Source organism: Humulus lupulus, chromosome 3 (assembly GCF_963169125.1).
Source record: "Humulus lupulus chromosome 3, drHumLupu1.1, whole genome shotgun sequence".
Lineage (NCBI taxonomy): Eukaryota > Viridiplantae > Streptophyta > Magnoliopsida > Rosales > Cannabaceae > Humulus > Humulus lupulus.
The window spans coordinates 66,004,241-66,029,993 of record NC_084795.1 but is presented as its reverse complement, the minus strand read 5'-3'; the positions used below and the strand labels follow the sequence as shown (position 1 = coordinate 66,029,993).

Here is a 25,753-nt window from a genome sequence, read left to right as displayed (position 1 = left end):
ATTTATATTATCTACACACTTTTATATAGATTGAAGATATATCACATTAAATAAATTACATTCTCATTTTTGTTTTTGTTTTTCTAATCAACTTATTATAAGTTACCAACTAATATTCCATTAATAAATATTGGAGTTGTGGTCAGTCACGATACCACCAAATTTCCTCGTAGTACTCATGAGACCATCTATATGTGCATGGTGTTTAGTTTACTTCATAAAGGGAAAAAGGAAATAATTTTTTTTGAAGGCGATTTAGATTTTAGTGTTGCAATATTATTAGTACTCTTAAAGCCAAAGATCAACTGCATTTAAAGTAGGGAAGAAAAAGAGAAAAGAGAAAGAAGGACAGCTTTTAGCCAAACAAAGATCCAAGGGAGAGTATATACATTTTTTTTTTTGTCTTTTCAACTTTTTACATGCTTGGACAGCGTTTTATAGTCTTAATTACAAGAACTTTAAAAGTGTTCCAACCAGATCCTCGCCCCAAAATCTCACCTTTGAATAGCAATGAGTACATATTACTTAGAGTACAAGGGTTTACAACACTTGAATTCATTATTTTTTGGAACCAATACAATAGTACTATATATTAAGAAAAAATATATAATGTAGTGCCTTTAAGAAATATATAAGCACTATTCGATCACTGCAATTATAATAAAGTAACTCTAGCTTTGCATGCTTCCTACCTTCTTTTAAGTTATACAAACAAACTATTTCTTCTCCTTCAGCTATAAAACTACACCACATGTATAAAAATGATCGCATTGGCTTATAATAATTTCCCACATTGCTTAAAATGAAATTAAATCTTCATATAATTCCAAAGAAAGATGATGTTTATTTTCTTCAACTCTCATAATTACTAAGCCATGCAATCAACTGATATAATCACATATATAGAAGTGTAACAAGTTACGAGACCTTAGAATGAATATTATGTATAGATACATAAATGTTTACCTGAAACCAAGAAAAACATACGAAGAAGAGAACGGAGAGAATGAGAAAGAGAGAGAGAGAGAGACAGAGAGAGATGTGGAGTGGAGTGGAGTGGAGTGGAGTGGAGTGTGTTCCAAGACACAATGATTACATGGTCTTGGGGAAGCAGAAAGGGTGGCGTGGAAATAGCCAAGAGTATGGAAGAACGTGGGGGCTTGACCGAGGTAGGAAAGGAAAGCCCGATCCATTTTCATTTTTATTTTTTTAAACATATATTGAACAAGAAAATAAATAAGAAATAAGAAATGGAAAAGGGTTTTAGGCTTAGCTAGCTAAGCCTTTTATCATGATGATACTCTCAGCCTTTTTGGTCTTTGGTCGGTCGACAATCTGTGTGTTGTGTGTTCACTCTTGTTTCTGCTTGTGTTTCCCATTCTCCTCTCTCTCTCTCTCTCTCTCTCTCTCTCTCTCTCTACGCTGCACTAACAGAGTGTAATTATATGCTTTGGACCAATCACAAAGTAACAAACAAAATGTTATTTAATTAATTAACTATATTTTTATTTTTAATGATAAGATTACTTATTTTTAAATATAAAAACAAAATAAAACAAAACCCCGGCCCACATACCCCTGAAAGCTACAGGGGACGGGTTAGAGAATGCCGTAAGAAGAAAGGAAAGGAAAGACTAGCAGTAGTAGTACTCAACAGACTATAAATTTAGAGTGGTGGAAAGAGTTCCACAGATCAAAACATATATATGTGTAATATTCACAGATATATTTATATAAAAATATATAAATACATAAAGGAAGACAAAAAAGATACCAACGAAAGAGAAATAGATAAAGGAAAGGGAAAGCTTAGTTGAAACTCCAAACGAAGGATAAAAGGGGGGTCAGCACCTTCTCACAAAGGCGTCGCAGAAAAAAGAAAAAAGAAAAAAAAAACTCAAAAAGAAAAGAGATCGAAGTGGGAGAGAAAGAAAGAAACAAAAAAAAAACAGAAACTGATCAACCTAGCTAAACCCTTATATTCATTCCAATCACATCTTCATTTTTTTTTTCAAAGCAACCAAGGTTTGTGTATAGATATATATTGTATATATTTTCTTTATTCTTTTCAAGTATTGATATTTTTTTTCTACTTCCCTTTTGATCGATACCCTCTTCTTACCCTTAGGCGTACTAGATTATTTTTTACTATATATGGAGCAAGTTAATTCAGTGTTGTAGTTCTCACTTTAGGTTTTTCACTACTGAGAAAAACTTGTTCCTTCTATATATATATATATATATATATATATTTATTTCACAAAGAAATATTATTATTGAGAAAGATGATGTCATATGGGATGAAAGAAGATGAAGCTGAGTGTTCACAAACAATTCAAAACAATATACAGGGATTTCAAGACCAGTTTCTTCTTCATCAACACCAACAGATCATGCATCACCATCATCAACAAGACCATCAAATTAGCAGTGATCACCATATCTATAATGGAGGTGGAAGGTCAGCCTTACTTTTTCCAGAAGTCTCACCAATCTTGCAGCCCACGGCCTGGTCACTGCCTCCGGTTCACGCCTTCAATCCATCTCACTTCGGCTCAAACCCGGTCCGAGACCACGACCCCTTTCTTGCCCCACCTCCACCATCATCGTCCTACGCAAATTTCATGAACAGAAGAGGCGGTGGGGCTCCTTCGCTACAGTTTACATATGACGGTTCACATCATCATCCCTCGTCCGACCACCTCAGAATCTTGTCGGATACCATCGGGCCGGTTGTTCAACCCGGTTCGGCTCCGTTTGGGCTTCAGGCCGAGTTGGGCAAGATGACGGCCCAAGAAATCATGGATGCTAAGGCTCTTGCTGCTTCGAAGAGTCACAGCGAGGCCGAGAGGAGACGAAGAGAGAGAATCAATAACCATCTTGCCAAGTTGCGTAGCCTATTGCCCAGCACCACCAAAGTAAGTTTATTCACACTCACACACATAAAAATCCAATCTTTTTTTTTAAAATCTAATCATGTGAATTGAAAAACCATCATAACAATTTCTAAAAGAAAAAAACTTTCTTATATACATATTTCGGTGTATATATATATATTATCACGCGTACAACATGGTGTATTTTTATATGCACTCTTTTTAATTATACACCCTTTTTGTTTAGTTTTGTTTTATAGTGAACTTTTATTTTTTTTTTCTAATCCAAGATCTTTGTGGATCTTCCTAAGATTCTAATTTGTTAGGATGGTCTCATCATATAATAAATATATGTATGCTTTTATTTCAAAACCTATACCATTAGATAGGAAGAGGAGCATATATTCTTTTTCTTTTGGTAGTTTCTTTCTTAAACCTATTACATATTGTAGAAAGCTTTTTTCATCTTTATTTTGTTTGTTTTCTTTTGGGTTTATTCTCTTTTCTGATCAGTCGTTTGGTAGTTCCGAGGAGAAAAAATAGAGTTAAAAAAAAAAAAAAGGAATAAGCGCTAATGTCGCTCGGCTGATATGATAAAGAGGAACCAAGGAGCAGTTGAAAAGCTTCTCATGGAAATTTCTTGCCGGATATTCACCACATATATTACACCCAATAACTTTATTAAATAAATTCTTTTTTGAATAATTACTTAATAAATATTAAACATAGACAAACTAGCATGATTGTCAGTCAGTCATTTTAATTATTAATATTTTTACCTTTTTAAAAAAAAAAAGACATACTCAATCAAAACTCGAACTACCATAACGGAATTCAAACTGAAGCAAATCGTCTCTTCTTTTCGTTGTCACATTTCATTAATATTAATCTTTTTTTTTTCTTTTTCTTTTTTTTAACCAGACGGACAAAGCTTCGCTACTTGCAGAAGTGATCCAACATGTTAAGGAGCTCAAACGACAGACTTCTCTAATAGCTGAGACCAGTCCAGTCCCTACCGAAACAGATGAACTGACCGTAGACGACGCGTCCTCTGATGAAGATGGCCGCTTCATTATCAAAGCCTCGCTTTGCTGTGAGGACAGGTCCGACCTCTTACCGGACCTTATCAAGACATTGAAAGCTTTGCGTTTGAGAACTCTCAAAGCCGAGATAACTACACTTGGTGGTCGAGTAAAGAACGTCTTGTTCATTACTGGTGATGAAGATTCCGGTGCCGGCGCTGATGACGAAGACGACGACGATGAAGATCAAGATCAACCGACTCATCAGTACTGCATTAGCTCGATTCAGGAGGCTCTTAAGGCTGTTATTGAGAAGAAGGCCAGTGAGGATTCTTCTTCTGGGAGCGTTAAGAGGCAAAGGACCACTAATAACATCAATATATATCCTTGAAAAGAAAAACAACTACAAGAAACACATTATATAACAGGTCTTGTATTATTATTTTATCAAGATCAAGGCCTATATAATTTTACGTACTACTTTTTTTTTTGGTTTTATTGTCATTATTTTCTTGTTGGGGTGTGGTTTTTTTTTTTTTTTCTTTTTTACTTGGCGTGTTTTGTTAATCATGTTGTTATGTATTTTCCACCAGTTGAGCAAATAGGTAATCATGGTGTGGTTTGTGTACTTGCATTTTAGCCAAAACTCTATATATATATATATATAATATATGTATTTATATGATGAGTGAAACTGAGATAGAGATAGAAACTGAGAGAAACAAATCCTTGGACATTGATTTTGGTTTGTTGGGACTATGGCAAAGAATATGGGAAGGATCTTTTTCGTGGGAAGAGAAAAAACCTTATAAAGAGACCGAAGATAGAAATATGTGGACTTGATAGAACTCAGATCCGGTTTAAACTCAAAGTTTTCAGAGAGGTGGGGTTTGGGATTTGTTTTCTAGTGAATTATTTCTTGTTTTTCTCTCTCTTTGTTCTGTAGTTCTCGTTCGTACTTGGCAGTGGGAATTAATATAGTCATTCGTAAGAATGAATGGTCATGACGACGTATAGTTATCATCATTATTATTATGCTATGTGTATTGTACGTATAAGAGTTCAGTCACTCATCAGTCCCACCAATAATTGTTTCACCTCCTTATTTTTCCAATCCGTACATTATTACATATGTATGTTTTGTTTACTTCTCTTCCGGTTAGTTTTCACATCAAAATGAATAAAATTAAAGAGATTTTTATATATATTTATTTATTGAATGAAGAGAGACCCAAGTCAGGGCAGGCATTTTCTGTATTGACGAGTGTATAAGAGCTGTGATTGACTGATTTAGCTATATCGAAACGTCTTATGAAGTGTACATTTGTGTGTGTAATGATTATGTGTTTACGTATATATGATGGAGTGTACATTTGTGTGATGATTCTGTGTTTGAAAGTGTTGATATTAATTACAATAATATATGTTGATCTATTCCCCTTGTTTTTCCAACAGTTTTATGTGATTAATCATTTTTAGGCTGGATTTTTCCTTGCGGTTATCCTTGGAATGCATGCAAAGGTAAACAATGTTTTAAATATATTACTTTTGTATTTATATTTAATTTTTCCTTGTGTTTATATACCTGCTTATACTTAATATATAGTTCGTATAAATACATATATAGGATAATTTGTGATCATATAGGACTATGTTATGACATGTACTGCATGCATGTAGATACAGTCGTCCTGTATAATATACATATATATTCACACATATAAATAGTTCGTCATGTATGCATAGAAATTTAGAGAGCATTTAATTTATTCGAATAGTAAGAATATGGTGAAAATGGTAAGTAGTTGATATTCGAGATGATATTTAAGCTCGCTCTAGTGGTTCTACTAACAATAATAATAATTCGAGATGGAGAGAGTTCCTAATTCTTATGCTTATATATAACATAATTAAGAGTCAGACAAGAATAATTATATATATATATGTGTATAATGTTTTCATGACTAACAGAATAAACATTCTCACTCACAGAATGCACGCTTTGTACGACAAAACACTGAGATACAGTAGGGCCATCCGGCATGTAACTCTAAGTGCGTATATACTATCTTAATTCTTACGTTTTATTGTCGTATGTTGTACCAATTTTTCCTTTTATTTGTTGGCTATATATATATATTTATTGTACAAACAATTGCAGAATGTTTTTTCAGAAAGAATAATAATAATGGTAAAAATTTAATTAAGATTAATATTACAGAAAATGAAGAAATATTAGAATAATTTTCGAAACAATAATTCACAAGTGATATTAATATAAATTTACACATTTTAATATTCGTTTATTTTTTTTAATAATCAGATATAGTATTTTTCTTAGAAAAAATATACATGTATAGAAGTATATACAAACAATTAACTGAAGTATGATTACAAATATTTTTTATAAAAGTATTTTGAAGCAATATATATGGATGGGTTAGGAATGAGATAGAGTAGTTAATAGTAGTTAACTTTCTGTTAATTTTGTTTTTCAGTTGTAACAGAATTCCTTTGGCTCAGCTCTTAGCTCATTGCTTAGCTGGCTCTTTCTTCATGTTTTGGCTGTAATCTGTTACTCTATTCAATATATGATTCATCAAGCCATCTCTGTTATGAGGTGAGCTCATTTCATCCATTTCACTTCACATCTCTTCACTCTCTCCAAATTTCCAGATCGTGAGTTTCTACATGGGGAATCAATTTCTAAAATATAATACAATTTGGTTCTGTAATGCTAAATAGATACCATACTTAGATTTGATTTAGTCAATAAAATGCAAAAGGGGGGTTTTTGAGTGGGAGGGAAGAAGAGAAGAAATAGTGTAGTGAGAGAGAGAGTGTTTTGAAAATTTTGATTGATTGTTAGTTGTCGGATTTTTGGCATGTATTACATTGTTTGTAAGGGTTATTTCTTGGTTTTTAAATTTCATATTTGAGATAGTGTCACTACCCGAACTTTAGGCTATGGCTATGGCTATGGCTACGGTAGATATGTAATATCCATTGGATATTAGATATTGAAAGGTTAATTTTGACTCTTGAAAAATAATCCTAATAAATGATCATTTATATTTTATACTAAATAGTACTATGATTATAAATTCAAAATTAATGGAATAACTCCTATAATTATATATGAAAATATTAGTAATAAAAACATGATTATCTATTATTATACAGTAAAACCTCTATGTAGAAATAATATTGAGACCAACATATTTTATTATACTATGAAGATATTATAACTTAATAGAATTATGTCTATAAAATATTTTAAATATACTTATTTAAATTAAATAATAATTGATAAAACATGTCAAATTGAATGTGTAATCATTGATAAATGAAAATGGCATAAATGTATAGTTACAATGTACATATCTATATAATATTGATAATATACAAAGTTATTTTAGAAATCTAAATTAATAATTAATTTATTATGAATTTTTATCATGTATAAGATAACATATATATAAATATATTTAATGTTAAGACAATTATTACCACATGGGGACATATTTTCTAAAGACGAGATCAATAAATAGTATAACTTATTACAATGTGGAGTTTATTCCTATTTATAATTGGTCTCAAGTTGGGGATAAAACTTTTTATAATTATATGAGAGTTATTCCAATATAGAGTAACACTTTATGGAAGTTTTACTGTACATAGAAAAATAATATCCCCACAGTTATGTAGTCACCAAATAATTAAATTTAATAAGACATAAAACACCAAAATAATACTTAGCATTCATTATTCCTCACTCCTAACTATTACATAGCTAATTAAGAGATATAGACCGCAAGGTTCCAAAATAAATACATAAACAATATTCGAAAGATAGGACCATAACTAGAAATAAAACTAAGCTAAAACTACATTGGCTCCACCAATAAATCAAATTATCCCCACTCACATCACTGGTTTCCTGGAAGGGGAGAAATATAGGGGGTGAGCTCATAAAGCCCAATAGGAAAACAACAGACATCAAAGGACCATGTTTCATAAACTGACTTGCATGGTTAGTTTTGAAAACAAAACATATATCATCATGTGTAAACCAAAAATAGAGAGACCACAAATAATCACAAGAGACAATTTGCACGTGCACATCACACCGTCCACTAGCTCCCTAACTAGTTCCCGATACCCACCATAGAAAAACCGACATCCTAAACTGTTTACCGAGTTTTTCGGAAACGAATAACTAACAGAATAATAAAAAGATAAGAACTGTAGAAATACTGAAATGTAACTAAACAAACAGTGTTTTTACGTGGTTCAGGCGTTAACAAGCCCTAGTCCACGAGTCGATGTTATTATACTTGGAAAAGATTACAGTAAGATGGCTGGTGCATAAGAACTTCACACGCTCACAATGTTTCTCTCGGGTTCTCTTGAAGAAGATGAAGCTAGAGAGATTTTAGTAGAGTTTTTGCTATATCATTTGTTCGTCCCTCCTCTTGTAAAATGAGGGGGTCTTTATAGCTAGGGTTTTGGATTAGGGTTTTTCTCTACGTACATGAGTTTTAATTACACCAGCCATAAATAGGGATACAATTACTGTAGTAGCATGGCTACAAGACTCTATGTGGGTATATTTACGTGAAAGTATGGGGAACACACAAAGTCAGCCGTCTTTTCCAAGTTGTCAGCGGAACAGTAGGCGAAAAGGTACCCTTAGGCGTGCTGGGATGTGTGCGGCTTTGACCTGACGGGCGTGTCAGGCGGGATCCTGTGTCAGGCGGATATCATTCCAAATATGCCTCCTCCAGGACTCGACCGTTTGGCTTTGTTCCGTGCGAGGCACGGAACTGCTTCCGCGGAGACCACTCGAAGAGCTTCTCCTGGAAGGAGCTTCCCCGATGGATACTCTTTCGGGAGCTCCGGGAGAGTTGACGAGTTTCCGTATGGTGTTTGCTTGGAAGAGTAATCCGGACACCAAGCGGGAGAGGTGAAGCCTTTCTGTATATCCGCGAGCTCTGGTCACCTATCGTGAAAGACATCGATAATTCTGTTTCCCCGAGGCCATCAATCTAAACGCTATCCGGAAATCTGGATAACATTTACCCCCCAAGGTCACGGAGCTTTGAGGGATCCGGGAGCTTGTACAATCGGTTTCTTAGATTAGGCGAGGGGGCACCTTCTGTGTTCCCGGAAGGGTTCCTTTTTCCCGCCTGAGTGTTAGTATGGAAAAGAAAGAGAATTTCTTCTGTTTGAGATCAAGTACTCAAGTGCGGCAAGGACCACGTGTCATTCTGGGAATGGTTCTGCGACCAAGACGTGTGCGTGAGGCGACTGGTTGAGTATGCGTGCGTCAGTCATCTAACTAATGATTTGACGGTTTTTAATGGTACTCCGGGCCCGAGGTGGTGTAATGATGGGAAATAAATACTTTATTCCCATCCGAGGAGTCATAAATAGGATCGTCGCTTCCTCTCCAGCCGTTGGATCTGATGCACACGGAATGGGAAGATCGGGACCGTCCACTTGAGGAATTCGAAACGGCCTCTTCCCTGCTATAAAAACGAGGGAAAGGACCTTTCTTCCTCTTTACGCTTTTAGATTCTCCATCTTTAGGATTTTCAGATTTCCAAACCTTCGAACTCTCAGGCTTCCCAGCTTACGTTCCCCCGAACTTGCCATTTCTTTTGGTAAGTATCTGGAAACTTTTCTTTTTGATTTGGCAGTGGGTTTATTCCCGAAGTTCCCGGTTTGAATCGCCGTTCGTCTTTGCAGCTTTTACTTCTCGCGATCGTGCTGTGCAGTGATCCAGTTACTCCCTCAACCTCCAACTACCCGAACATCAGTAAGTATTTCTACTTTGCTCTTTCCTCCCAAACTTTAGGTTGTTGGTAGTTATTAGAGTAGAGGTTTCTGCCATTATTGCTTATGTGCATTTGTGAATAGGGCTTTGGTAGGCATGTGATTGATTGTGAGTCGATAAGTAGCCTTTTCTGCATGTTTTGGCGATTTGCGTTTGGAAAGTCGTCCCGTGTTTTGCTGTTTTAGGGCATAAGCATGAACGCCTTTAGGGTGTCTTTCTCTGGAAAAACACTTCTTTTGGTGGGCTTAGGCTCGGGGTCTGAGTCTGGTTCCTTGCTGTCCTTCGGGTGGCATGGTGCCAATCCCTCGGTAAGCTCGGTGGGAGCCTCTCCAAGCAGTTTTCGAGGAGGGTCTCCCCGACGCCTTTGATACCACTAGGGTATGACAAGGGTGCTGACTGCTTAGAGTGTTTTCTTCTTTCTTTTCTTTTGTCCAGTGACGAACATCTCGAAGGAACAACTCCTTGCTGCGGGGGAGGCTGATTCTGCCCAAGAGAAGGGCTCTCCTGTCGCTGGTGGAAAGGGGAAAGGAAAAGCGAAAGCGGTCGCGGCTAGCCCACCAACCTCCAATAATTCCATCTGGGAGATGGACCAAAAACCGAACCTTTTCAGGAATTATGGCATGCTAGAGCTGTATTCCTCTGAGGCAGGCCTGAAGAACATCCCAGGTCTGATGTGGCACCGTCTGTCGGTGCTGGGCGAGTCAGCTAGCCAGAGCCACGAGGGCTTTGGTGCCTGGAGTTGGGCACACATAGTGTGCGGAGCGCACTTGCCCCTAAGGAGTTACTTCGCCAATTTCTGTGTGAAGGCGGGGATTGCCCCCTTCCAGTTAATTCCTCCCAGTTACAAGCTCTTAGCGGGGTGGTTCATCTTTTGCAAGTCCCGGAGACTGGAAGCTCCTACCCCGGAGGAGGTGCTGTACTTTTATGGGTTGAAGTCTCAGCCTATGAGGGGTCACTCAGACAAGGTGGGGTTTTACAGGCTAGAGAGGCACCCGGATGTGATGTGCCCCACTTGTCATACCGCGAGGGTTCCAGACCTCCGGGAATACTGGTTCCTGACGACTGGCTTCCCGCTGAAGAGGGTGCCAGCTCTATCTTTGGATTTCAAAATCCCTGGTAAGTGTTTCCTCTTTTCCTTTTCAACTTTGTTTCTTTGTGTTTGATTTGCCTTTTGGGAGGATCTCTAACGCTTGTATTTGATTTTTGCAGAAGTCGTTCCGCGGACACCTCGCTGCGCGGAGATGATAAGGAGGTCCAAGTTCTACGAAGGGCTTTCCGAGGAAGAGTTGAGAGTGGAGGGACTTGTGACCTCCGAATCGTTGAGGGAGTATGGGTTACTCGCCTCCTTCCAAAATATCGAGCCAGTAAGTGGTAGGGGGCAGACTCAGGTGTCGGCTGACATCCGGGAGCAGATTGCCCTGGAGCTGTCTAAGGTGATCACCCAAGCCGCTCGGGACGAAAATACTCTATCTCCTAGTTGGGCGGAGAGGTTCCCCGACCCCCAGCCGGAGGGAGAGGAGATCGAGGCTCGCCACGCCGCGGCTTACCCTAACGAAGGGGCTCCGGGGGCTAGTTCCTCCGGGAGAGGTAAGACTAGTTTTCGATTGATCCACACCCCCAGCCTGTCTGAAGTTTCCCAAACCTCTCAGATGGGGTTTGATCCTCGTTTCCTTAGGCTAGATCCGCGTAGGATACCTTTCGACAGGTACTGTGATAGGGTAGATGAGCTCCTCTGGTGTCTGAGTGATGGTAGTCTGCCAGAAGGTGTCATCATGGTTGACCCTTCTTCTCTCAGCATGTTCTTCCCGGACTTCAAGGAGTACGGGAGCTTCCTGGAGCAGGAAGCGATGTTTTGTTTTGCTCGGGGAAGGCCATCCACGTTTCTCGTGCATGGTCGTCCCTTTCAAACTTTTCTTTTTCTTGTTTCTTGTTCCCTGCTGGCGGGCTTGCTTGTACTTTTATGTTGCTGATTGTCTTGTCTTCCGCTTATCTTCTTTCTCATTTCTTGTTGGTTCGTTAACCTTGCTTTGTACGTTTCTTGCAGAGTATCCCGAAGCCAAGATGTTGGGGAGGGTTACTTTGCTTATTAAGAAGGCTGCCACCAGCCAGGACCCGCCCACGGGGAAAGGACGGAAGCCCAAGGCTGGTAGGGGAGGTAAGGCTGCCTCCCCCAAGAAGACAAGTGGCGAGGCGCAAGCGTCTCCGAGGGTAGAGAAGTCCCCTGCTGAAGGGCCTTCCGAGACTATGATGGTCTCGAGTAGCAGTAGCGACGGGGAAGGGCTTGTGTTCCCCGTGAGGACAACTGGGGTGAGCAAGCGTCCCGGAGGAGATGCTGAGGGTGCTAAGAACAAACGCCTTAGACACTCTTCTCCCGGTCGAAGGCAACAACAACAGCAACGACAGCAATCACAACTACAACAACAGCAGCAACAGGAACAAGAGAGACAATCACCAACGCCGCAGCAGCAGCAACAGCAACATCCAAACCAGCAGCAGCAACAAGGGCAATTACTTCTGCTACCGCAGCAGCAAAAGCAACAGACCGGGGCCTTAATACCCCGGCTGCCTCCTCCTCCAGTCCAAAGGGGGTCCACCCTTCCGGGGTCTCCGTCTTCTCAGACAACCAATCTTCCCCTGCCTGGCCTGAAGTTCCACTTTCCGCGGAAGCCGACCAGTTTTCCCGCTGCCCTCCTGGAGGGTGTAAGACGGGCCGATAGTTTTTTGAAGAGGCGGCTAGAGGCGGAGAAGGCCGTTACTCAGGGAAGGGCAGATAACTTGTCTGCCGTGAAGAGGGCTGAGCTGGCCGAGGGGGTGAGATCTCCTCACCCGGCCGGAGCGGTTCTGGATGGTCCAGCCTTGGAGAAGAGGCTGGTGCCTAGGCTTGGACGTGCATTGGCGCCGTTCGGAGCTGAGATGATGGAGGACATGGCCCTGAGCTTATGCGAGCTCAATTCTGAGAAATGGGCCATCAGTAGCAGCAAGGATCCGCTGTTGCTGACACACGCTGTGAAGCAGCAACTGTCCGGGGTAAGCCGTCAGTTGTTATTTTTTGGGATCACCTCTCTTTTGGTCCGGCTTTAGCTCATTCGGTTGTCTTTCCTTGCAGGCCTCTATGATCGCGGAACGCTCGTTCCGGGAGGTTGGTGCAGCTCTGGTTCAGCTGGAGGAGAGCCAGCTGGCTCGCCAGGCCTTGGAGGCGGAGAAACAGAAGCTGACCCAACAGGCCTTGGGGGCTTCGGAGAAGATTGATCAGGCCCGGCGCACGGCTGAAGAAGAGGCGGAGAAGAAATATCTTGCCAAATATCAAGAGTACCGGGCCAAGGCAGAGAATGAGTTTAGACAGCGGTCGGATGGGATTAAGACCGAAAACTCCAAGCTCCGGGAAGAGCTGTCCCAAGCCAAGGTGGAGAAAGATACCCTGGAAGCCCGCTTGCAATCAAAGAACGATCTCCTCCTTAAGCGGCAAGAGGAATATTCCACTCTTCAGAGTAAGCTGCACGACGAGGAGCAACTCCATAAGAGGAGCAGGGATCTCGTGTCTATGCTTCAGTTGGGGCTCGCCGAGAAGGATAAAGAGATCGGGGCTTTGCAATTCACTGCCAGGGGGCATGTGACCGAGAAGCAATCCGTGCTGAACCAAAATAGGGAGCAGCGCAAGGCGATTGATTCTCTTAAGGGGGAGCGGGATGCCTCCAAGGCCGAAATGGAAAAATTGAGGGCCCAACTAACTGCCGCGGAAGCACAGCTGGCAATCTCCGAGGCGGAGCGGTTGAAGGAGAAGGAGGATGCTGAGGTGATACTGAACAGGACTATTAATATATCGCATGTGGTCCTCATGCATCAACTCTGGAAAGTGAACCCGGAGGTGTTAGGCTATCTGGGAGATGATGCCGAAGCCATGAGGGAGAAGCTACTCGTGTGGGATCAGGGCCCAGAGGCGTATGTCCAAACTTATAACATTGACGATCGTGCTGAAGCTCCTGAGGCGGGAGATCCCGGAGAGGCGGGGACTTCTGAACCTTCTCATGACCAAATTCCTCCTTCCAATGAACCGACTCCGCCAGCCTCAGCTGAAACAGATGCCCCCGAAGCTGCGGTCGTGGACGCTGTAGTTACCCCCAATGCTTGAAGGGGTTTTATCTTTAATTATCTTTCATTTTGAGTTTTTCATTGCGGACATTTTTACCATAATCATAGCATTCTCCTTTCTTTTCTGCCGAGTTCTTTATTTATCCTTGCGCTTAGGGTAGACATTTATACGGTAGAAACTGTTGTAGGGGCGTATGGGGTTTTGGTTCCAACGGCCAAAACCTATGCACTTCCCACTTGAAGCTTTAACGGATGATGTCTTTTTCCCATGTAGTTTCTAGGTTACGAAGGTTTCCTGGTTCCAACGGCCAGGCTCCTTTCACCGTACTTTATCTTTCCTGAGGCAAATAGCCAATCCAGGGACTTGTAGTTATACTGTTCGCTGGGATTGCTAAGGTGAGTCGTTCCATTGTTTGGAACGGGAGTTCTTTTGGTGAGCGTCGCTAGACTTAAGGTTAGATCTTTGCGAAGCAAAACTAACTGTTGTTGCGAACCTCATTGTGGCTGACTTCAGGGACCTGGCATGGAGCCCTGCGAGGCAAGGCTTATTGCTGTTGGGGGAATCGCCACGCCCACCAGGTGTGATCCCGGAGCAGGGGCTTTGCGAAGCAAAGCCGGCTGTGAGTGGGGGGATCAAGTATGTCTGCTTCTGGAGCTGAAACTTGCAATGGCCATGGAGCTTGCCATGCATTATTTTGTGAGATCCGGAGTTGGAGCCTGCGAAGCAAGGCTTACAACCGTCGCGGATCTTGCCATCTTTCGCCTCGCTGGACCCGGAGCTGGAGCTTGCGAAGCAACGCTCTACAGCGCTCGCGGATCTTGCCATCTTTCGCCTTGCGGGATCCGGAGCTGGAGCTTGCGAAGCAAAGCTCTACAGCGCTCGCGGATCTTGCCATCTTTCGCCTTGCGGGACCCGGAGCTGGAGCTTGCGAAGCAAAGCTCTACAGCGATCGCGGAGAATTCTGCAAAGGACTTGTCAGGGAGTTGGGGGTGTTTTGGCGTAGCTCTATGAACGTGCCTCGACCCCCAGTCCCGTCCATCGCTGGGCTACACAGGAGATAATACTTATGATACATAATGGCAGGCATTTCCATGGCAATTTTCACATAAGCACATATGACACGTAATGCAAGCATGTTCATGGCAACAAATAAACCTAAGCTCAACAATTTAAACATTTCAAACAATTTAAAATTTTCAAACACAATGCTAGCACATAAGTGGTGTTCTGTGTACGTTTTGTTCAAGGGGCGTATGGTTATGCCTTAGCCATGTATACCCCCCAAGTGAGCGTGGGGTCCGGACGTCTCCGGACCGCGTGGTCACTTGTTAAAACGCAGCTTTGAACACAGGGATAAAAAGTGCAGTAAAAGCGGAGTGAATCTCTCCGTGTTTCATTGAATTAGCCTGCTAGGCGTGAGTTTTACAGCAGGGAGGATTATTTCCACATTTTTCACTTTTGTTATTTTCACCAAGGACTTCCGACTGGATGGTCCGGGGCCTACTGGTAGTAACGGCGGAGGTGCTCCGCGTTCCAGGCGCGCGGGACTTTAGATCCGTCGAGTCTCTTTAAGTGATACGTCCCATGGCCCACTTTTTGTTGGACTTCGTAGGGGCCTTCCCAGTTGGGTCCGAGGACTCCTACTCCCGGGTCCTGCGTAGCAGGAAATACTCTCCGTAGGACAAGATCTCCAACTTCGAATGTACGGCTCTGGACTCTCATGTTAAAGTGTCGGGCTATCTTGCCTTGGTACATTTTTAGTTGGACCTGCGACTGCTCCCGGAGCTCCTCGATCATGTCCAAGGACTCCTGGAGGAGGGCATGGTTCCGGGTAGGATCGTAGGTGTCTTGCCTGTGAGAGGGGATCATAGCTTCTACTGGGATGACGGCCTCGCAACCGAAGGTCATGGAATAAGGCGTGTGCCCCGTCGAAGTTCTCTCTGTTGTGCGATAAGCCCAAAGTACTCGCGGAAGTTCTTCCGGCCAGTGAGCCTTGCAGGCTTGGAGTTTTTTCTTCAACGTGGTCTTTAATATTTTGTTTACAGCTTCCACTTGTCCATTAGCCTGTGGTCTGGCGACTGCGGAAAAGCTTTTGATAATTCCATGCGAAGCACAGAAGTTCGTGAAGTGTTCACTGTCAAACTGCTTTCCGTTGTCGGACACAATTTTCCGTGGAAGCCCAAAACGACACACTATATTCCTGATGACAAAATCCAGTGCTTTTTTAGATGTGACCGTGTTCATAGGTTCAGCTTCAGCCCATTTGGTGAAGTAGTCTACCGCGACTATGGCGTACTTCACTCCACCCTTTCCAGTGGGGAGGGAACCTACTAGGTCAATGCCCCAAACGGCGAACGGCCAGGGGCTGGTCATTAGGGTAATTTCTGTAGGCGGCGCTCGCGGAACCTTGGCGTACCTCTGGCACTGCTCACACTTCCTGACATAATCCACACAATCCTTCTTCATGGTGGGCCAGAAGTATCCTTGTCGAAGGATTTTTTTGGAGAGGCTCAGCCCGGAGGTATGATCGCCACAGAAGCCTCCGTGAATCTCATGGATGATGGTGCTGACTTCGGTTCCGGCAACACACCTAAGGAAGGGTATGGACAACCCCCTGCGGTAAAGCTTTCCATCCATAACCACGTATCGGGGAGCTTGATACTGGAGCTTCCTTGCGTCCGCTTTATCGGTGGGGAGTTCTCCGGTGGTGAGAAATCTGAGGATGGGTCCTATCCAGGAGTGGGAATGGTCGATGATGGCGTTTATCCTTCGCGTCTCAGTACTGGGGGCTTCTAAGTGCCCGATGGGGACTAAGCCATACTGTTCAATCTCCGGGTCCGTTGCAAGCTTGGCCAGCGTGTCCGCAAGTGAGTTCTGGTCCCGGGGGACCTGGCGGATTTTGTAGCCTTTGAAATGCTGCAGTAGGCCGCGGGAGAGAGACACGTAGGCAGCCATCCTTTCGCCTTTCGTCTGGTATTCCCCGGATATTTGGTTTACCACAAGCAGGGAGTCGCTGTACACTTCGATTTTTTGGGCTCCGACTTCTCTGGCCAGTCGTAACCCAGCTAACATGGCTTCGTGTTCTGCCTCGTTGTTGGATGCTGGGAATGCGAAACGGAGGGCGCTCTGGAGCTGATGCCCTTGGGGAGATATTAGGATAACCCCCGCTCCAGCTCCTTTTTCATTTGAGGCTCCGTCTACGTAGACCTTCCAGGTGGGAAGTTCCGGGACAGGATCTTCTGGGAGGTCATTCATTCCCGAGCACTCCACAATAAAGTCCGCGATAGCTTGACCTTTTATGGAAACACGCGGTTGGTAGTGGACGTCGAACTGGCTTAGTTCCATGGCCCACTTAAGCAATCTGCCAGAAGACTCGGGCTTCTGCAGGACTTGTCGGAGAGGGTGGTTGGTGAGTACTTTGATGGTGTGCGCCTGGAAATATGGCCTCAGCTTCCGTGAAGCGATCAGTAAGCAGAGGGAGAGTTTCTCGATCATCGAATATCTGGACTCAGCGTCCAATAACCTCTTGCTTACGTAATAAACAGGGAGCTGGATACGGCCATCTTCCCGGACGAGAGCGGCACTTACTGCGTGCTCAGTCACAGCTAGGTACAAGAACAACGCCTCTCCTTCGACCGGTTTGGACAAAATGGGGGCTCGGGTTAAATGTTCTTTGAGGTGTTGGAAGGCCGCTTCGCATTCGGGGGTCCACTCGAACTTCTTGTTCCCTCGCAGAACATTGAAGAAGGGGATACACTTGTCGGTGGCCTTGGATACGAAGCGACTGAGAGCAGCTATCCTTCCGGTAACGCTCTGGACATCCTTATGCTTCCGGGGGGAAGGCATATCTATGAACGCCTTTATTTTTTCAGGGTTGGCTTCCACGCCGCGGGAGCTGACAATAAAACCGAGGAACTTTCCAGACGAGACCCCGAAAGTACATTTCTTTGGATTTAGCTTCATCCCGTACTTTCGGATCACGGCGAAAGCTTCCTCAAGGTCGTTACTGTGGTCCCCGGAGGTCTTGGACTTTACCAACATGTCGTCCACGTACACCTCCATGTTCCTCCCCAGTTGGTCCTTGAACATTCTGTTTACCAGACGCTGGTAAGTCGCCCCAGCATTCTTCAAACCGAAAGGCATGACCACGTAACAGTAGACACCCTTATCCGTGAGGAAGCTGGTGTGTTCCTGGTCCGCGACATGCATCTTGATCTGGTTGTATCCGGAGTACGCATCCATGAAGGATAAGAGTTCGTACCCGGAAGTAGCGTCCACCATCTGATCGATTCGCGGGAGAGGGAAACAATCTTTCGGGCAGGCCCTGTTTAGGTCCGTGAAGTCAATGCACATTCTCCAGGACCCATCGGGTTTCGGGACCAGAACTGGGTTGGCCAACCACACGGGATAGTGCGACTCCTGGAGAAAGCCTATGGACATCAATTTGTCCACTTCAGCTTTGACGGCTTCGGCTCTCACTGGGTCCAGCGGCCTCCTCTTTTGGCGAATTGGAGTTGCAGCTGGGTCTATGTTGAGTGCGTGGCACGCAACATTGGGATTAATCCCTGTCATATCAGCGTGGCACCATGCCAGGATATCCTGATTATCCTTCACAGTGGCCACGATCTTATCTCGAACGGCCGACGGCAGGTTTTTCCCCACCTGAATGACCTTGGTGGGTTCTCCCGGATTGAGGATCACCTCTTCGACTTCCTCCATCGGCTCTATTGCTTTCTCGATTCCCACTCTTGGGTCGAGTTCGTCAAAGTATGCCTCCTGAGCATCCCTAGTTTCTGGCAATACTTCCGCCAAAGGAATGGCAGCAAACGTCTCTCGGACCGTGTAGACGGCTCGGACGGAGACGTTATAACAGCTCCGTGCACTTCTCTGGTCTCCTCGGAGGGTGCCAATACGCCCATCGTCGCAGGGAAACTTCAAGCATAAGTGACGTATCGAGGTTATGGCCCCACAATCGATCAGGACCGGTCGGCCTAAGATGGCATTATACGCCGTGGGGCAGTCGACCACCACGAATGTGCTATGCTTGAAGGCACAAGCGTCGCTTTCTCCTCTGAGGGTGACCGGAAGTTGAATTTTGCCTAATGGCATGAGTGCGTCCCCATTGAAACCTTGAAGCTGGATGGGGCATGGGGCCAGGTCCGTCTCGGTCAATCCGATCGCGTGGAAGGCCGCTTTGAAGAGGATGTTCACGGAGCTTCCGTTATCGATCAAGATCCGTGAGACCTTCTTATTGGCAATTTGGGCTTCCACTACGAGGGGATCGTTGTGGGGGAAGTGCACATGTCGAGCATCGTCCTCCGTGAAGGTGATGGGAAGATCCATCCTTCGGGGACGTTGAGCAGGTGATTGGACCAAAGCGCACATCTCCTCGGCGTGCTCTAACTCCTTCAAGTACCTCTTCTGGGAGTTGCGGGTACTTCCGGCAAGGTGTGGTCCTCCGGAAATGGTGGCGACGTGTCCGTCAACGGGTGGCGGAGCAAGGCCGGGTGGATATGGGTTGCCTGGTCCTGGAGCCAACAAGGCAATGGGCGCCGGAGCGGGTGGAGCAGGAAGTGCTGGGAACTGAGACCCGGGAGCTTGGGGGTGACCGGCTCCAGGTGCGCTAGCGGCCCCCCTCTGTCCCGGGGAATAAGCAGCTCCGTGAACCACCCCCTGTCCGGGATAGATTATGGGTATTCTCACCCACTGACCGAGGTGTCCCGCTCTTGCCAGGGACTCGATCTCATCCTTCAGCTGAAGGCACTCATTCGTGGTGTGCCCCACGTCTCCGTGGAACTCACACCTCTTATTGGAGTCTCGCGGACGCCTTCCTCCGTGAGACACTTTCGGGGGCTTCCTGTAGTTGACCATATTACAGGTCGCCCGATAGACATTCTCTCGCGAGTCTATTAAACTGGTATATTCCGTGAACTTGGGCTCATAATCCTTTCGGGGTTTCTTTGAATGGTCTCCCCGGTTGGAGTTTTTTCCGCTTCGTTTGCTCCGCGATTGGCTCAAACTTCGTTCCGGGGCTTCCGCTTGCGGCTGCGGCATGCTAGGAGCGATACTACATCCGGTTTGTACCGCTCCATACCCAGAGAAATGTGTTTGACCCGGCGTCTGAACAGACGCGGAAGGCCCATACACACTCGGAGTGAATCGGGCTCCTGGAAGCGTGAGGACTGGTGCGGGAGCTTGCGAAGCAAAGCTCGGCGCAGTCACGGAAGGGGTTGGAGCCGGGGGAACTCCAAAGGCTTGCTGGTAGGCATCCTCAAGGTTGATGATTCCCTGAGCTTTTGACATGAATTCGGACAGGGTTTCTGCCCGTCTCCTTTGCATTTCCCCCCATAGCAGGGAGCCGACAGTAAGGCCCGATTGAAGGGCGATCAGCTTCATGTCATCGCTGACCTTGGTTTTTGCAGCAGCTTCCATCATTCTCTGAATGAAAGCTTTGAGGTTCTCAGTGGGTTGTTGTTTGATGTTGGTTAAGGAACCAACCTCCATGTCGTGGTCGCGGGCAGCAATAAACTGCCTCCTAAACGCGGACTGTAGCTCCTTCCAACTGTGGATTGATCCGGGAGCTAATCTTTTCCACCAGTCCTCCGCAGACTTGGTAAGGGTGAGTGAGAAGCACATGCATTTGGCGTCCTCACTGACGCGCGCCACTTGCATCATTTTATTGTATTTAGCTAGGTGGGTGCGCGGGTCTGTCCTCCCATCATATAATTCTATGTGAGGCATTTTGAAGTTATCTGGGAGGGACGCTTCCGCGATCCTCCTAATACATGGTTCCGGGTCTTCCTCCTCAGAATCTGACAGGGCCCCACTTTGCTTCCGGACCAGCTTGGTCAAGGCAGCAATCTGTTCCTCGAGCCTCTTCGTATCACTTTCCGGGAGGTCACGTCCCCGGAGCTTGTCATTAATATGATTTCGGAGGTCATCTCCGCGAGGCCGGGCTTTTTCCCCTTTGGCCTTCTCATACTTGGCCTCCAACCTTCTTCTTAGGTCCACCGTGGACCAGCTATCTTCGGAGTGCGAGTTCGCAGCCCGACCGTCCTGATTGACGGAATCACTGGGGCGGTTGTTCCTTCCCCTAGGCCTGGGTGCCTTAGCACCGGGCCCTTTAGGCACAGAGTGCCCCCTTGGGGCTGAAGGGCGTCTGGGCTTAGGAGCGCCAGAGACCTTCTGCGCGCGGGGGGGGCAGTCGGCCTGGTGATTCACGCCTTTAGGAGGTGCAGGGGCGTCAGCGCGCACAGGCTCTCCCACTTTTTCTTTGCCCTTGTTAGGGGCGGCTTTGGATGTTCCAGCAGCGGCTGGATCCGGCATGGGGGCATCAGCACCACCTCGAACAGAGGTATCCTCGTCCGAGTCGCCTAGATCTCCGAACCTACTTTGGAGGCGTTCCATCATGCGTTGCATTCTTTCGGAGACGCGCTCCTGCTCGGCAAGCTTGGCCTTAGTGGCCACCAGTTCTTCGGCTACTTGGACCAGTTCTGGGTCCTTCTCATAGTAGCAGCCGTCCTTGTAATAACCGTCTTGGACATACTCTTCTTCGTCTTCTAAGTATGTTGTATCTTCGGTACTGACCTGATCCTGGCGGGATGTCGGGTCTTCACCTTGGTAGTCTAAGGGTTCGCTTTGCACCACATCTTCCATCACGGTATCGGGGTTGACCGTAGCATTTTTGTCAACAGCGGATTTTCTCGTAGTCACCATCTCTTTAGCACGAAGTGAATACAAAAAACGTACACAGAAAAAGAGCTGACTAACAACTTCCTACAGCTCTCAATGAAAGCACCAAAATGTTTACCGAGTTTTTCGGAAACGAATAACTAACAGAATAATAAAAAGATAAGAACTGTAGAAATACTGAAATGTAACTAAACAAACAGTGTTTTTACGTGGTTCAGGCGTTAACAAGCCCTAGTCCACGAGTCGATGTTATTATACTTGGAAAAGATTACAGTAAGATGGCTGGTGCATAAGAACTTCACACGCTCACAATGTTTCTCTCGGGTTCTCTTGAAGAAGATGAAGCTAGAGAGATTTTAGTAGAGTTTTTGCTATATCATTTGTTCGTCCCTCCTCTTGTAAAATGAGGGGGTCTTTATAGCTAGGGTTTTGGATTAGGGTTTTTCTCTACGTACATGAGTTTTAATTACACCAGCCATAAATAGGGATACAATTACTGTAGTAGCATGGCTACAAGACTCTATGTGGGTATATTTACGTGAAAGTATGGGGAACACACAAAGTCAGCCGTCTTTTCCAAGTTGTCAGCGGAACAGTAGGCGAAAAGGTACCCTTAGGCGTGCTGGGATGTGTGCGGCTTTGACCTGACGGGCGTGTCAGGCGGGATCCTGTGTCAGGCGGATATCATTCCAAATATGCCTCCTCCAGGACTCGACCGTTTGGCTTTGTTCCGTGCGAGGCACGGAACTGCTTCCGCGGAGACCACTCGAAGAGCTTCTCCTGGAAGGAGCTTCCCCGATGGATACTCTTTCGGGAGCTCCGGGAGAGTTGACGAGTTTCCGTATGGTGTTTGCTTGGAAGAGTAATCCGGACACCAAGCGGGAGAGGTGAAGCCTTTCTGTATATCCGCGAGCTCTGGTCACCTATCGTGAAAGACATCGATAATTCTGTTTCCCCGAGGCCATCAATCTAAACGCTATCCGGAAATCTGGATAACATAAACCGAGTAACCGAACTTGATAACCACCACAAGAGGGAGCCTCAGAGCACTTCCTATGTACAGATGCTAGTTCTTTACACCTACAGGTGAGTGGACACATGATCTACCTATGCCGACACAGAGAGTAGGTCGTGAAACAACAATATGCACAGATCATGATCACAATGGCACTTATTAGTATAACCAAAGGCAGGTAAACATGAATAACAAGAAACATATTCCCTTATATTTTAGAAAAATTGGGCAACATAACGACTGCATTTGAATAAAACCAAAAAATCATAACTTGCATCAATATGCATATAAAATATAATTGACACTTAGTGTCCTCATAACAGTCCAGAAAACACATGCAGATTAAGTTTTCAATTTTTGAAATATTTTATAAATCATAAAATTAGAATATGTCTAATGCTATTCGATACATATAAAACAAGTCCAATAACCAAGTTGAGTCCCCAACTCCTTAAAGTTGTCAATTCGAGTCCAAAGCGACTCTCCTAAGCTTAACAATGATCCTAGAGTGTTTTACTCCAATTTAAATATCACATTTTCCTATGTACATCAAATGAGCAAATGATTATCACCATTGCATTCCTTATTCAAAATCGTGTCCAACAACATATATATGTCTGTATTTGAAGTCTGAAGTTCCGAAGCCTTACCGAAACGTCATATTAGGAATTTAAAGTGTTTTAATATTAATTAAAAAATCTTTTATGAGTAAATTATGAATAATAAAATCATTCTAATTTTAAAAAACAATTTCTCGAAAAGGTCTTTTAAATAAAAGCTAGGAATCCTACATTTTCCAAAAATATACTTTTTTATTTTTTACCAATTCACTCTCTAAAGTGTTTTATTTATCCTAGAAGCTAAAAGCAGCTTAAAATAAACTTAACCAAACAAGACCTTTGTGTATTAAGCTCACACGAGAATAACGAACATTTCTTTGAGGGTTTCTCTCTTACACTATTTTGAAAAAAATAAATCAATGGCGAGATTTACTTGTAAATTGTAAACAAATACTGTTAGGAAAAGAAAAATAATAATAATAAATCATTGTGCAATGGGAAAAACCAAGAGATCATACTAACATATTACACAAAATATTTACATCGTTTGCTAGTTTTTTGAAAGCATCACTACGCTTGCTAACATCAACAGTCTATCTAGTCATCGAAAAATGACTGCAATTTCAAATGTAGATAGGCTAAACTTGCTTTGAACTTTGATGGCAGCTTCTTTATTTTTTCAATTTCACGTTTTTATTTGGATCTGAGATTAAGTACTACTGTAAAATCAACCAGTCCAAGAAGCTCATCTAAGAAATCACCCACTACAAGAAAAAAAAGGCTTCAATGAGGACAAATTTCGTCAGTGAAGGGTGCTTCTTTCGTCAGTAGTGGCTATCAATGGCGACATGTCGTTAGTGATAGGTCGTTGGTGATACCTCATCGGTGAAAGTCAGTATCAATGACGACTTTACAAGTCGTTGGTAAAAAAAAAGTATCACTGACGATAATGTCGTTGGTGATAATTTAACCTTTTTTTTTTTTAATGCTTTTAACTATCAATGACGACTTAGTCAATGACGACTATGCCGTTAGTGTTATTTATTTTTATTTTTTTAAAAATTATTAATTAATATAAAAATAATTAATTATTTCATTTTTTTATAACTAATTAATATAAAAAATAATTTAATTAAAAATAAAACATATAACAAACTAAAAATGTTCATATTAAATTTTAAAAAGTCATACATAGAAATATAAAATAGTAAAGTGTTCATAAAACATAAATAAATACATAATCAATAGTACATAAAACGTATTTAAAAATACTAAAAGAAATTTGTAGTAGCATCGTCATCGTCATCGTCATCATCACTAGCATTTCTCGGAATTTGTTGTTGAGGAACATTTGGCATCTGTGGGTAGTAGGGCAGCACCTGCGAACTTGGCATCATCGGCGATGTTTGCTGCCCATGTGGTGTAGGCATCATTGGCCACTCCATCCAGACAAGCTACTGCAAGTGGGAAAATCATTAATTGTCCAAAGAAGAGCTGCACGCATCTTGAACATTGAATTGCTTGTCGCATCTCTTGTCTCAATCCCGTTAGTCCACAATTCCTTCAGCTCGTCCACCAAAGGCCTCAAGAATACGTCCATGTTTTTACCAGGTGATTTAGGTCCAGGAATAAGGAGAGTCAACAAGAAATTGTTATCCTTCATAAACATCCATGGTGGCAAATTATAATTCGCCAAAACTACAGGCCACATACTATATGATAAGCTCATGTTGCCAAAAGGATTAAATCCATCGGCAGCCAAGCCTAAGCGCACATTCCGTGGATCTCTTGCAAAGTCCGGATGTCTGCTATCAAAGTTTTTCCACGCGGTGGAATCAACAGGATGACGCATAACACCATTTTCTTTCACACGCCCAGTACGATGCCATACCATCTCTTTGGCTATAATTCTTGAACTGTATAATCTTTTCAATCTTGGAGTTAATGGAAAGTAACGCATCACCTTATGCGCTATCTTTTTTCCACTTGTGTTCTCATTAATCCATCTACTAGTCCCACATACCGGGCAAAAATCTTTCAATGCATGCTCATTGTAAAATAAACAACAATTGTTCTTGCACACATGAATTGATTCATACCCTAGGCCTAATTTACTTAGTTTCTTCTTCGCCTCATAGAATGTTGGAGGGATTTTGTTTTCCTTCGGAAATGCAAACTTCAACAATTTCAACAATTCATCAAAGATATAATTTGGTATTTTTCCCAATTTTTTTAAGTGCATCAACTTTGCTACAAAGTTGAGGGAGGATATCCAATCGCAATCGGGGTACAACTCTGCCTCGATCTCCTCAAACATCTCATCATAATATTGACCCCTCTGAATTCCATAGTCGGTTGCTCTTCCATCGTCATTTATAGGAGGAAAGAAATCTTCAATGACATCAACCATCTCATCGGCATCGACATTGTTAGCCTCGATTGGTTCATCTGGCTCCCCATGGTAAGTCCACCTCTCATAACTGCTTTCAAAACCCTTGGTAAAAATATGTGCCTCCACAGTATCTAAAGGATGCAGTCTGGTATTCTTGCATCTAACACAAGGATAGAAAATTCTTTCGTCACAATCTTTGTGTTTAAACGCGAGTGCCATAAAGACTTGGAGACCTTCCCAGTAAGCAGGATCCTTACGATTTCTCAT

General features: G+C 43.5%; 2 protein-coding genes across 3 annotated transcripts; one reads left to right on the top strand and one right to left on the bottom strand.

Moving 5' to 3' along the window:
- The first annotated feature begins 1,636 nt into the window (after nucleotides 1–1,636).
- On the top strand, nucleotides 1,637–4,526 carry LOC133822782 (transcription factor bHLH30-like). Of its 2 annotated transcripts, XM_062255225.1 has the most exons (3): nucleotides 1,683–2,025; nucleotides 2,352–2,918; nucleotides 3,798–4,526. In XM_062255225.1, exons 2-3 carry the CDS (start codon nucleotides 2,394–2,396, stop codon nucleotides 4,287–4,289), a joined length of 1,017 nt encoding a protein of 338 aa, XP_062111209.1. In that variant the 5' UTR covers nucleotides 1,683–2,025; nucleotides 2,352–2,393; the 3' UTR covers nucleotides 4,290–4,526. The 2 variants fall into 2 exon arrangements, with proteins under 2 accessions (XP_062111208.1, XP_062111209.1); XM_062255224.1 differs by having other exon boundaries at nucleotides 1,637–2,918.
- Nucleotides 4,527–24,523: 19,997 nt separating this feature from the next.
- Nucleotides 24,524–25,753, bottom strand: LOC133824277 (uncharacterized). The gene has a single exon (XM_062257148.1). The coding sequence runs from the start codon at nucleotides 25,751–25,753 to the stop codon at nucleotides 24,524–24,526; it is 1,230 nt and encodes a 409-aa protein (XP_062113132.1).